General features: G+C 35.9%; 1 protein-coding gene across 3 annotated transcripts in view; it reads right to left on the bottom strand.

Moving 5' to 3' along the window:
* Positions 1-15,905, bottom strand: part of Herpud2 (HERPUD family member 2) — a 44,706-nt gene that overhangs the window by 23,394 nt on the left and 5,407 nt on the right. For 2 of the 3 annotated variants that reach the window (XM_020186128.2, XM_020186127.2), the window contains one exon: positions 930-1,007. In XM_020186128.2, coding sequence (XP_020041717.1) covers positions 930-1,007 — 78 coding nt within the window. Of the gene's footprint in view, positions 1-929; positions 1,008-15,666; positions 15,736-15,905 lie in introns of all 3 variants that reach the window. The other variant, XM_020186129.2, reaches the window with a different exon arrangement.

Genomic DNA, 15,905 nt, shown 5'->3' with positions numbered 1-15,905 from the left:
CTAAAAACTAAAGTTCACTGCTTGTATATGTGGGGGGAAGAGAGAAAAGGAGGGAGGAGAATTTGCTGCAAGATTCTACTATTTTTGACGGGGGAAATATTAAACCACTTTAGCTATCTTGAAACTTATTGAAACAACAGTAAGAAGTCACACTGGCAATGATAAAATGTCAACTATCAAAGCAGAGGGAATACACTGACACTGATTTCTAAGTTTCCCACAGGTGATGGTAAATACACAGGATAAAAAATAGATCTTCTAAATTAGGTCATAAATGTCTAGAACAACATTAAGAGTTAAGTCAAAAACTGAACACAAAATATAAAGCTATTTAATTCTGCTATATTCACAAACAAAAGAGCAGCATTTCAAATACTGAAAAGCCCTAAAACTATAAACTAAAAGCTGTCATTAAAATAACTACCATTCAAGCTGTACAAGAGCTACACTGAAATATGTTTTAGCTCTGTCTGAGTATCAGCACTACGTTTGATAACTAGTACAGCAGTGGGCTTCATTATTTCAGGACACAAGTACTGAAGTAAAACTCTGAACCCAAACAATTTGTATTAAAATGTCATACAGTTTGGTTAAAAGGATATTTAGAGGAAAGACTGTTATCAATGTTTCACTGCTACTGAACAGTCTACTCCTGCAATAGTGTTTTCTTCCAAATGATGACAAAATAACCTGACCACAAATATATAATCCTACTTCACATTTAACTATCAGATGAATACACAAAACTGTTATCCAAGCTAATCAGAACCTATCATGTTGTTTACTTTCTAACTTATTGTTACCTGTTCTGCTATCCAAAGGGGCTGATTTAAAAAGTAAGATCTGAACTGATTAGATAAAACTTCAGAAACAAAGCTTCTCTCACACTCTGAATATATGTGGTTTCAAAAAGTGGAAGAAAAGCTTACTTTTCTGAGAATGTCTTTCAGCTGCAGATGATCAGGAAGCAGTCTGCCCGAATACACCAACCTTTGATCCTTCGTCAACTAAGAAACAGGAAGAAGAACAGAATTCAACTTTTCTAATTATACATGTAAAGTAGGGAAAAACATCACTACATAAAATAAAATAAAAGTTTTTTTTAGGAACAAATAAGTAGAACACTGACATAATTTAAAAAATTTTGTTTTTCCAATTTCCACTTAAGATATTTAAGAGCTCAGCAAATGGATAATAAAATACAGATAATCACCATACTAAAAAAAATCTGACAAAAAGACAAATTGGGGGCTGGCAAGTGGCTAAAGTGGTAGAGCACCTGCCTAGCAAGTGTGAGGCCCTGAGTTCAAACCCCACTGCCACCAAAAAAGAAAAAAAAAGGTAAATTGGAAATTTGTCTTTCCAGCTGTAATGCAACGCATATGTGACTATCATTAAAAAACTTTAAAGATTATATAACAGAGAAAGTAGCCAGCCTTCTAATAACAGTAAACAATAAGATAAAATTTCAAGCTCACATGAGTTATTTTGCATTGTTTTGTCAGTATTTTAAATCTAGGATGTATAAGAATATTTTCTTCTTTACTAACATAATGTTGAAGAATTTATTGGTTTTAATTTGAGAGCCATTTGAATTTAGTTACCACTTTAGGTAACTATTCAAGTTTGTATTATTTTTACTACTCTCACAAATACCTGTGCACATTTTCAAAAACACAAAACAAAAGAAAAATCAACTCAAGTGCATGAAGATTCAGTTGCCATCTCTATATGCAACTCAGAATACAAAAAACGTGGTTAGTTCTGTTATATTTTGTATTTAATGAGATATCTGTTAATGTTCACACCACTGGCATTATTTAAAATGAAAGCATTTGTATTAGTTCCCATAAGGTTTATTTGCAGGCAAATGTTCCTTAAATTCTATTAAAATAATTAAACATTAACAGTATCAATTGTTAAATTCAAAATCCAACCTAAGACACAGCTGTAACAATTCCTAAACAGGTTATATATTCAATATGGCTACTACAAATGGCTCACATATTTAAAACAGTCATAACAGAAATTGTCATGCTGAATATAATCTGTGGTTCAGGTATCCTTATGCACCAAAGACTAGGGAAAGGACTGGTTATCTTTCCAACATATTTAACTGTTAGGCATAATCTAGTTTCTCTTGGAAGCACTTTTTAGTGTGCCATTCCTAAAATGCACAAGTACAAATTACTGTATATAAATAGCCAAATACAACAAATTTAAATCAATACATGTAAATACTGAGTGAGGCTCTGTGGGGACTGGAGATGTGGCTCAAGCAGTAGAGTACCTGCTCTGTAAGCATGAGTTCAAAACCCAGCCACCACACCCCACCAGAAAATGGGAAATTTACATTTGGTCTTTATCCCATTTCCTACCTTATAGCTCCTAAAATCCTTATAACCTCTGAATTTTGTTTGCTAGTGAGATTATAGTGGCTGGGGTCCCCTGGATAGCCTCAGGATGATGGCTGGTTGCAAGGGGAACCAATGCTGTGATTAGAAAGTTGCAATTTTCAGTTCTATCCTCCAAACTCCAGAAAGAGGAGCCAAAGTTTTAATTAACAACCCAATGGCCAATGATTTAATTAATCATCCCTATGTAATGAAACTTTCATAAAAGGCCAAAAGGACTGAGAGCTTCCATGTAGTGGACAGGGGAATATGTACAGGTTCCTAGAGGGTGACACACCCTCAAAGGGCACAGAAACTTTCTGCCATACCTTACCCTATGCAAATCTTCTGTCTGCCTATCCATTCGAATCCTTTGTAATATCCTTTATAGTAAATATAGTCAAATCTTTCATAGTAAAGTCCCTGAGTTCTGTGAGCTTCTTGAACAAATTAATCAAGATCAAGAAAGGAGTCCCAGGAACCCCAATTTACTAAGGTTTCTTCAGAACACAGTCTGTGCTTAAAACCAGCATCTGAAGTAGGGGAGTGAAGGGAGGGCCAGTCCTGTGGGGCTGCAGGATCTTACACTAAAGTGTCAACTGAACTGAATTAGAGGATACCCAGCCGGTGTCTGCTGGAAAATCATCTGCTCTTGCTTGCTGGTGGGGAGAAATTCTCACCTAGTTTGGTGACTAGAGGTCTCAAAAGTTTCTTTACTGAGTGTTGTAGTAGTAGGAGAAACTGAGAGATTTTTTTTTCCTATATCCTTGCAGGCACTGAATGGTAAATTATATAAACATAATTTACATGCTAAGTAAATATAGAATGATATAAGCCCTGACCAAAATGAATTATCTAATGCTTTATAAATTTCTGTAATAAAATTATTACCTCAACTAGAACCTAAAGAAGTTCCTTTAATAAGTATGACAGCCATCAAAAACTATCACTTGTTCAACAAACATTAAGGTATTTCTGAAGGATTACGTTTGGGGAAAGAGACAGGCTGAATAATCTTTGGAACCCACAAAGCACTGAGACACAAAGATAAGAATGACAGCAGACTTCTTGTCAGAAATGCAAGCTGGGAGACTTCTGAGCAGCAGCTTTACAGAAAAACAAAGCATGTCAACCTAGAAGTCTACATTTAGACAAGATTATTTTTTTAAGAAGCTACAGCAGGGAAGGAGCAAGTTAAAGGATTAGAAGCATCCACCATTTTGACTTCATGAATGAGAAGAGTCAGGTAGCAGGAGAGACTATATTCTGAAGAGAAAAAGAAAGAAAGAGCATTGGGAATTACAAAAGAGGTGGCAGAACAACAGAAAAGCACAGAGAAACCAAGGCAACAGAGAAAAGCAGCAAACAGTTCCAACCATCCACATCTCCCTAGCAGGGGGAGGGGAAGCTGAAAACAGCATAAGAGGATAAACCAGACTGCCCTGGCAACAGACTGGCAATTCTAGCTGCAACATAATACAACACTTCCCAAAAGCCTTAAACCCAGTGACTGCTCTAGTGTGGAATGATAGCCTTGGTGAAGAAAGCCATTCTGTTGCTCCCCTTATTTCAGAGAGTGGTAGCAAGACACCACCTTGAGAAAGGGCCTATTGTTTGAGATTAAGATACTCTGGGGGCTTAAAAACAAGGAATACTCACAGCTCAGGAAGTCTTGGGACACCCCACAACAGTGTCTAGGTAGGAAACGGCCATTAGAGGTGGTCAAGGAGAAGGAGAGGGACAGATGCAGTCCCAAAGAGAAGTTATAGCAGTGGGGAGCTCTGGACTCACTCACTGGAGTGAGTCCCATCACCTGAGACTTGGGTGGAAAAAAAGCACTGAGCCTGTAGCTGGCTTAATACTCAGCCTTCAGGGTCTGTCTCCTGGCCGTGTGTATTGACTGCTAGGTGGGTCAGAGGGTCAGAGCTCTGTACCCAAACCCTCTGAATCACATGACTTCCACTTCCTTCTACCCCACACAGGGAGGTGAAATATTGGGTAGGATCTGAAAGCACTGAGACCAGTCCCTGGGAACTGCATCCTGTGTATGTTTGTTGACAGTAAGGACTGAGGACCCACAGTCCAGACCATCTGAATAACAAAATTTCTACAGCCTTCTCCTCACAGAGAAGTGAACTTCTGGATGGGATCTATAAGCAACTGGGGTCCCTCAGTTTCCCCACACACACCTCTACCCCACATCCCACCAGATACAGCACTCAGTGCACTGTTTGCTGTCCCACTCTCTAATACATTCAGGGATCACCCTGAGACTTAGACACTTCTTGGCCCCTGGAGACACAAATGGGGTGTGGTGAGGGGAGATGGGATATGTGCAGCAAGTGGGATCCTGCCTAGCCACCAAGCTATAAAGCTCCCTATAATCAACAGCAGCTCCCAATACAAAAAGATGGGAAACGTCTATGATAAAAGCAACCCAAAAGCAGACAACTGACCCTTCTACAGGAGATTCCAGGTAGCTCTCCTTGGTATGAGAAGTGGTGAGGATCTGGCCCAGTACCCTCAGCACATGGGCAAATGTTTACCTATGGAGCCATACTCCCTCCCCCAGTCCACCTCCACCCAAGTACTCATTGTCCTGCCTGAATATTTAAACTATTTCAACTGAAGGATTACATATGATTAAAACCTCCAACCAACAGCTTGGCTTCAAATGCATAAATCCCAATGCAGAAACACAAATAATACGAAAAAAACGTGGCAACAGGTCTCCTTCAAAAGTCAACAATTCCACAATAAAACACTTCAGTGATAGTGAAGTAGATAAAATATCAATGAACTCAAGATCAATGATAAGAATGATCAACAAGATTAAAGAAGACATGTATGAGTACCTGAATGAATTCAAAGATAATTCATTCTCAAATAAACAGCTGAATGAATTCAAAGAGAATTCATTCTCAAACAAACAGCTGAATGAATTCAAAGAGAATTCAAAGAAATGGCAGAATGAAATAAGGAAGATAATGTAGGATATGAAAGAGAAACACAACCAAAAAAGAAAAGACAAAAAAAAAAAAGAGAAACACAATACATAAAGAAATCCTGAAAATATCAAATTGAAATCCTAGAAACAAACAGCTCAATAACCCAAAAAAGAAAAACTCAGCTGAAAGCCTTGCTAATAGAATGGAACAAGATGAAAACAGAGTATTAGCGGTACAAGATATAGTAGAGAAATCAGACCAATCAGGTAAAGACATCAAAAAAATACTAAGAAAATAAAAATGAAACATGCTTGCATGTTTCCTCTGGGACACCATCAAAAGTCCAACCCTACAATCATGGATATAGAAGATGAGGTACAAGCTAAAGGCATAGAAACCATGTTCTATAAAATACTAGCAGAACACCTTTCCAATCTTAAGAAAGACAGAGTTATCCAGATACAGAAGGTTTTCAAAACACCGAACAGGCAAGATCAAAGGGAAAAAAAAAACCCTAGACATGTTATAGATAAAAACACTAAATATACAGAACAAAGAAAGAATATTGAAAGTTGCAAGAGAAGTGACAAGTCACATATAAAGGTGAACCCGTAAGAATAACAGCAGATTTTTCAACAGAAACTCTAAAAGCAAGGAAGGCATAATTACATACCCCCAAATAACTGTCAACCTAGATTAATGTATCCAGCAAAGCTATCTTTCATAATTGAAGGACAAATAAAATTTCCATAATAAACAAAAAACTGAAGGAATTCATGACCAGTAAATCAGCACTGCAGAAGATACTTTAAGGAATCCTACCCATAGAAGAGAAAGATAAGCACAATCAGGAAAACACACACACACACACACACAAAGAATAAATCCCACTACAGAGTAGATTATCAAAAGAGGGTGATAAGAAACAAACATCACTAAAACAACAAAATGACAGTAAATACCATATACCATTCAATATTAACACTGGTCTTAATTCTCTAATAAAAAGTTATAGAATGGCAGGTTGAATTAAAAAGCAAGATCCCATTTGTTGTCTACAAGAAATTTATCTCAGAAGGTAAAACAGGTCCCATGGAGGGGATACCAGTGGGAGAGATAGGCCAAATAGAGAGGGTAAAGGAGGAGACAAATATGATCTGTGTACTTTGTATGCATGTATGAAAAAAGAACAATGAAACCAGCTGAAATTATTTTAACAAAGGGAAGGGGTGATGAGGGGGAATCAAAAAAACTGAACTGAACAAACAATTCTCACATATACAAATGGCAACACATAAATAAACGTTCAACATCTTTATCCGTAAGAAAATGCAAATCAAAACTACACCGAGATTCCATCTCACCCCAGTAGAATGGCAATCATTAGGAAAACAAACAACAAATGCTGGCAAGGATTTGGGGAAAAGGAACCTTCAGACACTGTTGATGAGAATGTAAACTAGTGCAGCCACTACAGAAGACAGTACAGAGGTTCACTGAAAAGCTAAAACTAGATCTATCTTGTGACCCTGCCATACTACGCTTGGGAATATATCTGAAGGAGTGTCAATCAACATACAAGAGAGATACCTGCACATCCGTGTTTATCACAGTACTAGTCACAACAGCCAAGTAGTGGAATCAGCCTAGGTGTCCAACAACTGATGAAAGGAGTTTTTTTTTTAATGTGGTATATATAAACAATGGCATATTATTCAGCTACAAAGAAGAATGAAATTTTGTCATTAGCAGGAAAATGGATAGCACTGGAAATCATCATGTGGAGCAAGATAAGATAACCTCAAAAGACACATATCACATGCTTTCATTCACACATGGACTCTTAGACCTAGAATAGTAATAATAATGAGAAGAAGAAAAGGAGGAGGAGAAGGAAGGAGGAGAAGGAGAAGGGAGGAGGAGGAAGAAGAGAAAGAAGGAAGAAGGGAGGAGGAGGAGGAGAAAAGAAGGGGAAGGAGGAGGAGAAAAAATAATAATGGAACATGAATATAAATGGGGGGACTTTCAGCAAGGGGGAGGTGGAGCAAGGAGCAGATACTGGGGTGCTATGCAGATCAAAGTATGTTATGTATGTATTTGTGTGTACACATATATGGATAGTGTTGTGAAACCCAGTAAATATTGTTTGAAAAAAGGGGGAAGAGAGAGGGGACTTAAGGGAATATAACTGAGGGGGTGAACTGGTTCAAAGCATACTGTACATATGTATGGAATTACCACAATGAAATTCTCTATTACTGTAGATTAACAAAAAAAGGTTAAAAAAGAAGCTAAAGCAAAACAGAAAAAAATATATATTTTTGTTATATCACTGCTCTGCAACAGTCTTTTTCATGTTTTTTATTTTACTACAATAATTCTCTAAGTATACACAAGAATTTCCAAGCAACCAAATTTGACAGCTGCCAACATTCTGCAACTCACTTCAGCTGTTCCCCATTCCCCTCAAGGAGGGTATTTTGGTTTGTTTGTTTTATGGTGGTGGGGATCCAACCAGGGCCCTATGCATGCCAGGCAAGCATTCTACCACCGAGCTATGTCCCTAGCCCTGGAAGACAATATTTTAAAGCAAATACTACACATCATCTCTTTTTACATGTAAAGATTTAGTATTTATCATTTTTTAATGATCACAATGTTACCACATTCAACTATGTAGCTCAACTTTTCCTATCTGAAAAATGTTTTCTAGAGACGGTTTGTCTGAATTAGAATTCAAACAAGTTCCATACACAAGATTTCATTGTTTCATATCTTTTAACAGTTTCCACTTTCTTTTCATTTTTTCCCATGTTACTTGTGGAAGAAATCCTGTTGTCTTTTAGCATTTCCTAGTCTATGTGGGGGATGCATCCCCTAGTACTTTTTACTATAGTAGTTAGATGAGGAGGGTTTGAGTAAATTCAGACACCACTTCCTTTGACAAGAGTGCTTTGCAACAGTGCTATGCACTTTCTGCATCACATCCTTATCAGCATGCTTGGAATGGATGATCTAATTTTAGTGATGTTGAGACTGATGAGTGGATTCTAATGTTGTAAGCCTGACCTGTACCTTACAAAAGTTCCCATCTACCATACTAATTACACTCAATTGCCCAGATCCATTACTTCATTAGGGGTAGAAAACTATTATTTTCAAATTCTGTAATTCCTTCTGCATTGGGTAAAAGTCTTCTAAAAGCAATTTACCTCATCAATCATTTGGTTACTCACTCTATATAAGAAAAGCAGCAATTCTTTCCCTTTATCGATTTTCAGGGTAATTACCCAATGTTCGAAAATGACCCATGAGCTTTTGTTTTCTTGAGTAGCACTGTGAGCTTGCAGAATTTTATGTTTTTTGATGTACTGACATCTTTTTTTAAAATCCTCACATTATACTAGCTTTGGCCAGGAGGAGTCTCTTCAGGTCATTTTGACATGACCTAGGTTTGCTGTCATAGCTTCCTTGCTTTGGGATGCAAGAGCCTTGATTCCTTTTAATGGGAAATGGTATCTGAAAACCAAAATCTGGGGATTAGGAGGGCTTGTTTTAACTTGTGTTTACTTCTAGGATGCTGCAGTGATCAAATTCAGAAAATAAGTATTTTTTTAGAAAGAGAAAATTAAATCCTGAGTTTAGACTGGTATTTTCCACTTAAACAGTTTTTACTTATTTGTATCTTCTCTCACCCTGAAAATCTTGCTTGTTAATGTCATTAAAAACATATGCCACTAAAAAATTCTTATTTGTTTTATCCTATTATATATTACAGGCTGTTACTAGTAATCTTAGGTAAAATACAGGATTTCTTATACCTTTTTTTCAGTCCTTATGATATATGCCACTAGAGATATATAGTTAAAATACTATGTTTCAGCAAAGGCTACTGAGGGGTGAAGAGGACAAAGTATGCTTCATGTATACAAATAAAGACAGCATAATGAAACCCACCAAATACCATTTGAAAGGGGGTAGGCAAATAGAAAAATAGTGGAGGGGGTGAACTTGTTCATACTGTACACATATATGGAATTATCACAATGAAATTCCCCCATATTATTAATGTATACTAACTCAAAAGTAAAATTTAAAAAATAGTATATTTCAAAGTAACTTTAAATAATTCTTCTTACTATGTCACCATTCTGATATTGATAAATTCTTGTGTCTCCATTTAGCATTGTTTATTCAATTGTTGGGGCTTTTTTAAATTTACATACAGATGCACTACAATAAAGTAAAAATTTTAGAACAAGGTACAAAGGAGTTTAGTTTCTGTCTCTGTCCCTTCCCCCTATAATTTTGGTGTACTCTAACATCATGTTTTAGTAATGGAACAAATCTGTATATGCCCACTTCTAATTCCCTTCTTTTTTACATCCAAGGTAGTTCACTATAATTCCTTTCTTTTTTCACCTTGTCCTGGAGATTAGACCTTACTGATATAGAGATATCTTCCCTATTCTTTTTGACAAGTACATAATAATCTATTATATGAAATTACTACAATTTATTTACGATATTTGAATGTCCAGACTTTCACTATTAGACAGTGTCCTTCCTCCATATTATTCTATTTACCTCCGTATTCCCCCAAAGCATCCTGCAACAGGAAAACCACTAGTGATGCTGATGAAAGCAATTTTGGTGGAGTGGCAAGGTAAAAACCTAACTGGAATGAACTCAAGAGAAAGGACAGGAACATAGTTTAAAATGATAAACATAGGGCTGGGGATATAGCTCAGTGGTACAGCACTTGCCTAAGCATGACCAAGGCCCTGGGTTCAAGTCCTAGCACCAAAAGAAAATACAGTAAAAATATGTACAACTTAAAATGAGTTTTACACTAAAGGAAAGGAAAGAAATGGGATAACAGCAACAAAAAAATAGAATCAAGAGAGGGTCTGGTATTCTGCTTTTTTCTTTTGTGGTTTTTTGGTTTTGTTTTTTTTAAGAAGAGGGAAACAGCATGTTTGTATGCCAGTAGGAATAATCCAGTCATTAAAAAAAAAACAACAACTGGTTGTTCAGGACAGAAAATAGAGCAACATCCTTGAGTCACTAATAAGAGACAGGGTCATTTGTGCAGGAGTTGGACTTACAGAATAGGGCGGATATAGGTGGCAAGATGTTAAGAAACTCATACAAAATCCCACAACCACCACATGGGCCTCACATTTCTCATCTATAAAACAAGTACAATTATAAGAGCATCTGTCTCACAGGGTTGAATTTCCTTAACAATAGAAATGTACATCAACCCCTCAAAACAGAGCACAATGCCAATGAGCAGTCAACAAACAATGGGCACTAATTTCATGAGGATCTAAGGTAATCGTGTGAAAGTGTTGAAAAGTTGTATATCTAACAGCAGACTGTGAATGTTCATAAGGCCTAAGAACATGAAGAGGACACTACAAAAACAGATGTGGTTTAAAACTATATTGGCTATCACCTTTTAATGACTAAAAAAAGAGCCCTAATTTTTTTTTATAAATAACAAAAAAATCTTCTAATTAATTTTACTTTCTCTATATACACAGAAAAACATTTTGATGTTGGCACAAAGACCATAACCAAAACAGAAGTTATTTAACTTCAGATTTTTAGTTAAAGAATGCCAACTACTTCTTAGAATTTTGGGGGGGGGGGTAGTTTGGTTTTTGGTTTTTGGGGTTTGAACAAAGGGTCTTGCGCTTACTCGGCAAGTACTCTACCATTTGAGCCATGTCTGCAGCCCTACCAACTACTTCTAAATGTAAATGGATCTATACACTATCTGTTTTTTATATGGATAATCTCCATTTTCTTACCAAGTTATAATAGTAATGGAACTAGTCACTTTATCAGAACTATCACTTCCAAATAATCAAAATTTGCTAGAAAATTCAGTACTTGGGACCACTGACTAAAATAAATAAATATATATATATAGAGAGAGAGACACATATATATATATAGACACATATACATATGTATCAATACAGGAATGCATGGATGGAAAGGTCACAGTAAAATCTACTAGTAGGCTAATGCATTAATAATTATAATAAATTACATAGGTATACTAGCAATCCAATTTTAAAAGTTAACTCTAATAATTCATTGTAGGTAGGTCTAAGACAAATTTTTCCCAGAAATGATAGCTTACTATAAGTCAGAGACTTTACAAACTTCAGAAGCCTAAACTTTAAAAATCTACAATACAAGACAAACATACTTAGGAAGATTATTTAGTTAAAAACACAGGTACTAAAATCTCATCATAGCTATAAAGTGACCAACCAGATTATCAATAATCATTTTATATCAAGATAAAAATGCAAAATTAAAGATTTTGAGACCTCCTATATCTACAACTATGGGTCCTAGTTTGAAAACATAAATATTAGATTTAAACTAGCACTATCCTATTTAACCCAAACTATAACTAACTAAATTAATATTACTAGTAGCCCAGAGAAAAACCAGTAATCCCTTGTCCCCAAATCCTTCTAAAGGACTATATCAACTATATAGAAAGGTTAGGGAATGGCTAAGCAAGTCCCTCAGCAGGATGAGAAACAGACCCAAAAGCACACAGCATAAAGTTCTGGCATTTGCAAGAAGAAAGGCACCACGATCTTCCCCTTTTGCACCTTGGTGGAGGAATCAAGGTATAGGAAAAACATTCCGAGGCATGTGCACATTTCATTCACATCACCGGTCTCTGCCCCTTCGGAGTCCTCTGCTAAACTTTCCTTTCAACTCTAAAAGCTAGATTTCTTGATATGAATTACAAATGTGCCTCTATCCAACTCTCTTCCTCTCAGAACTGGAACTATATATCTAACTGCTATAACATGTGACACCTTCAAATGTCTTTTTTTTTTTGAAGGTAACAAGCAGTGATTATTCCAGATGTTTTAATAGGCAAGTCAAAGTCTAAGCATCTGCAGTGGATCTCTAGTCCCAAAACCTAATAATTTTCCTATTTCTTCCCTACCCTAAAACAACCTGCCAACAGTTACTTAAGTGAAAACTCTAGGCATAATCCCCACTTCTCTCTCTCTCTCTCAATTTTCCTCCTATGTCTAACTGGTGCAAATCCTATAGATTATCTCTGTAAGACCCACAGATCAATCTACTTTTTTTTTCACCTGCACTGACATTACCCTAATCTAAACCATCATTTCTTGTCTGTGCTTTTGTAATAGCTTCCATTCTAAAATCAGTAGCTGGAGTGATTTTTTTTTAAATGCAAATCAGTCCTATCACTCTCTGATGGATTTAATTCTCTACACTGAATTTAATTCTACTGCCTTCACCATGGCGAGACCTGGCTTCTGTCTATCTCCAACCTCCTCTGGTAACATTCTTTCTTCCTCACTCTCTAGTCAAACTGGCATTCACTTAGATCCCCAAGTTCTTTCCCACCTACAATATTCTCTTCCAGCTCTTGCATTGCTAGCTCGTAATCATCTTGTAGATCTTAGCTTTAAAATGACCTCCTCAGCCAGATATTCCCTGACTTACAAAGTTAATACAATGTTCCCTTTTACACATTGTTTATTTACTTCCTAACCCAAACCGCAATCTCTAATTATGTTCACATGTTTGTGTCCCTAAGTAGAATGCCACAAAAATGGTCTATCCATGTTCCTCGTTCATTACTGTGTTCCCAGAGCCCAACACTGCGCCTGACAAAAGTAGATGCTTAATTTCCTAAATGAAGAATTCTAAGTCTAGAACTGTATACACAGATTTAGAAGCTGTACCTCATCTAAAATTCCACGATACCATTATTTTACATACGATCATTAACAGAAATGAATTATAGTCACAAAATAACCTTGAAACACTTGCTGGTGCTAAATTCATCTGGTTCATTACTACAAATGAGACTGATACTAGTAGACTATTATGAAGGAGCAATCATGTTCGTACTTAGCATTTCTTTCCCTAAATTAGTAGTAAACTTCGAATAATCTGTTTTCACTTTCTATAGCAAAGGAACGTCAATTTCCAGAAAAACAGAACACAAAAATATAACAAACTGCATGGCAACCTCTCCAAAATACATGAAACAAAGACAAGCGTGGATACAGAGAAACTGGAACTTGTATGCACTGTCATAGAAATGTAAAAATGGTGTAGTCACTGTTGAAGATAGTTTGGAAGTTCCTCAAAAATTTAAGCATACAGCTGCCCTATGATACTGTATATACCCAACTACATGCATATACCAAAGAGAACTGAAAACTAATGTCCACACAAAAATCTGTGCAAGAATGCTGATGGCATCACTATTGATAACAGCCAAAAAGAAGAAACACCACAAAGGTCTATCAACTGGAAAATAGATAAATATGGTATATACACACATATAATGAAATATTATTCAACCATAAAAAGAAACGAAGTACTGATACATATAACATAGATGAATCTTGTAAACGTTAGACAAAGTGAAACACATCAAACACAAAAGTCCACATAATTATGTTCCTATTTATCTGAGATATCCAGAACAGTCAAGTCTACAGAGACAAAGTAGATCAGTGGCTATCAAGAGCTGGAGTAACAAAAAGTGGGGAGTGGCTGCTAGTGGGTAAGGATATACTTGGGAGGGTGATGAAAATGTTCTGGAATTAGTGATGATGACTGTACAACTGTGAGAATACTAAAAGCCACTGAGCTATATACTTTTAGTGGGAAAATTTTATAATATGTGAATTATAACTCAATAATATTGTGTCTCTTTATTGAATATCCAAATGTCTTTAGATAATCTTAAGTTTTAAAAGGAAAATGAATTCTTTCATTTTCCTGTGACGGAAAACAGAAAAATAAGTTTCTCATATGCCTAAATTAGGTAAGAAATGAGACTTGAAATTTTTGTTACTAAAAAGTTTGCCTCTTCAATTTAAATTCAATAAATTTAAATTAAATGTGGACTAAAACAGTTGTTAGACATAACAAATGTCAATAATCAACTTAATTTGCAGCTAGTTATTTTGGCATTATAAGCTACTGCGTTAGAAAAAGCACAGATTTTGAGGTCTCAATCAAAAATTTACCTTGCAAAACTGATACAATTTTATTTCTCTAGATTTATTAGTAACACCATCTTTTTCCTTCACTGAAAATTCATTTCTTTGTTAGTCAGGATAAGTGATACTAGCTGCTATAACAAACTCCCAAATCTTAGTAGACTAAAATAAAAAAGATAATTTTTCTCTGACTATAAAAAAAATTACATGATACCCTTTAAATGTAAGAACTCAAAAGAATCAGGATTAGCAAATCAAAAAGTACTAATTAGTTCTTATTGTCAATTAAAAGGTTCTACTGCTAAAACACTGGCTCCATAGAATAACATAAATAAAATCGACTATTCTGTTAACAATACCACCATTCTTCTTGGTGCCCAATCCTTCAACCAATAATCAGTGAAACCTATCAGTTTTTTCCTGTTCTACCATAAACAAAGCCTGATCACATATGGTAAGAGCAGAGTCAGCCAAACAAGAGAAAGAACAAATTGGAAACATCCTGGTGGTACTTCCAGTAACCTGGAACAGAACCGTGCCACTCAGTTACTGAGCCACCTGACAAAAAAAGCTGTTACTCACTTAACACACATTGCAAACAAAACAAGGCAAGAAAAGCTCACCTGCTGGTATAACCTTCAAGCAAAAAATCCAAATCTGGAGAAAGTTTATATATATACCATTATCTAAAGTGCCAAAACTTTAATGTTTAACTGGATATCAGAAACAGATAAAAAATACTGTGTATCTCTAATATACTTAAAATATTCACAATAGTCTGAAAGCTGAGTTTACAAAAACGATATTTCTGTATTTCAAAAAAATCACCTAGTTAGTATGAAAAGATTAAATTGTTTATGTCAAGGACTAAAGGGGTCTCTCATAATTATGTATAGCTTAAAAAATCATATTCCTACTATTTCCCACTTACACATAATCAAATTCCACACACTAATTTTAAAATACTGATTTTAAAGTTTTTTGCTGGGCACCAGTGGCTCATGCCTGTAATCCTCGCTACTCAAGAAGCAGAGATCAGGAGGATCATGGTTTGAAGCCAGCCGCTGGCAAATAGTTCACAAGACCCTATTTCAAAAAAACCCATCACAAAAAAGGGCTGGTGGAGTGGCTCAAGGTGTAGGCCCTGAGTTCAAATCCCAGTACCACAAAAAAAATTAAGTATCTAACACGCTAATGGCTCAGTAAAAGAAATCTTCAATTGTCAAGTTAGTTCAAAGAGCTACAATACAAGTTGAAAGTAGTAACTATTAACATTTCAGTACTTACATTTAGTTCAGTCATGAGTGCCAAATAGCTTTAAAAAACTGGGTACCAGGTGGTGCATAAAATATCAATCTGTGGAAAATAAATTCTGTGAATTTGTGCTAGAAGACATCTCCCTTTCATCTGCAATTAAATTTACCCAATCCAAAGTCCTAGGAAATTTAGAAACACTATAAATAGAAGCATGGTTACCCAAACAGCCTCTAGCCCTTATCTCCTTGCAGGAACAACCAGCATACAAA

Source organism: Castor canadensis, chromosome 2, assembly GCF_047511655.1.
Source record: "Castor canadensis chromosome 2, mCasCan1.hap1v2, whole genome shotgun sequence".
In the NCBI taxonomy this organism is placed as follows: Eukaryota; Metazoa; Chordata; class Mammalia; order Rodentia; family Castoridae; genus Castor; species Castor canadensis.
The sequence above is the reverse complement of the archived record's forward strand: the minus strand, read 5'-3'. Positions and strand labels throughout refer to the sequence as shown.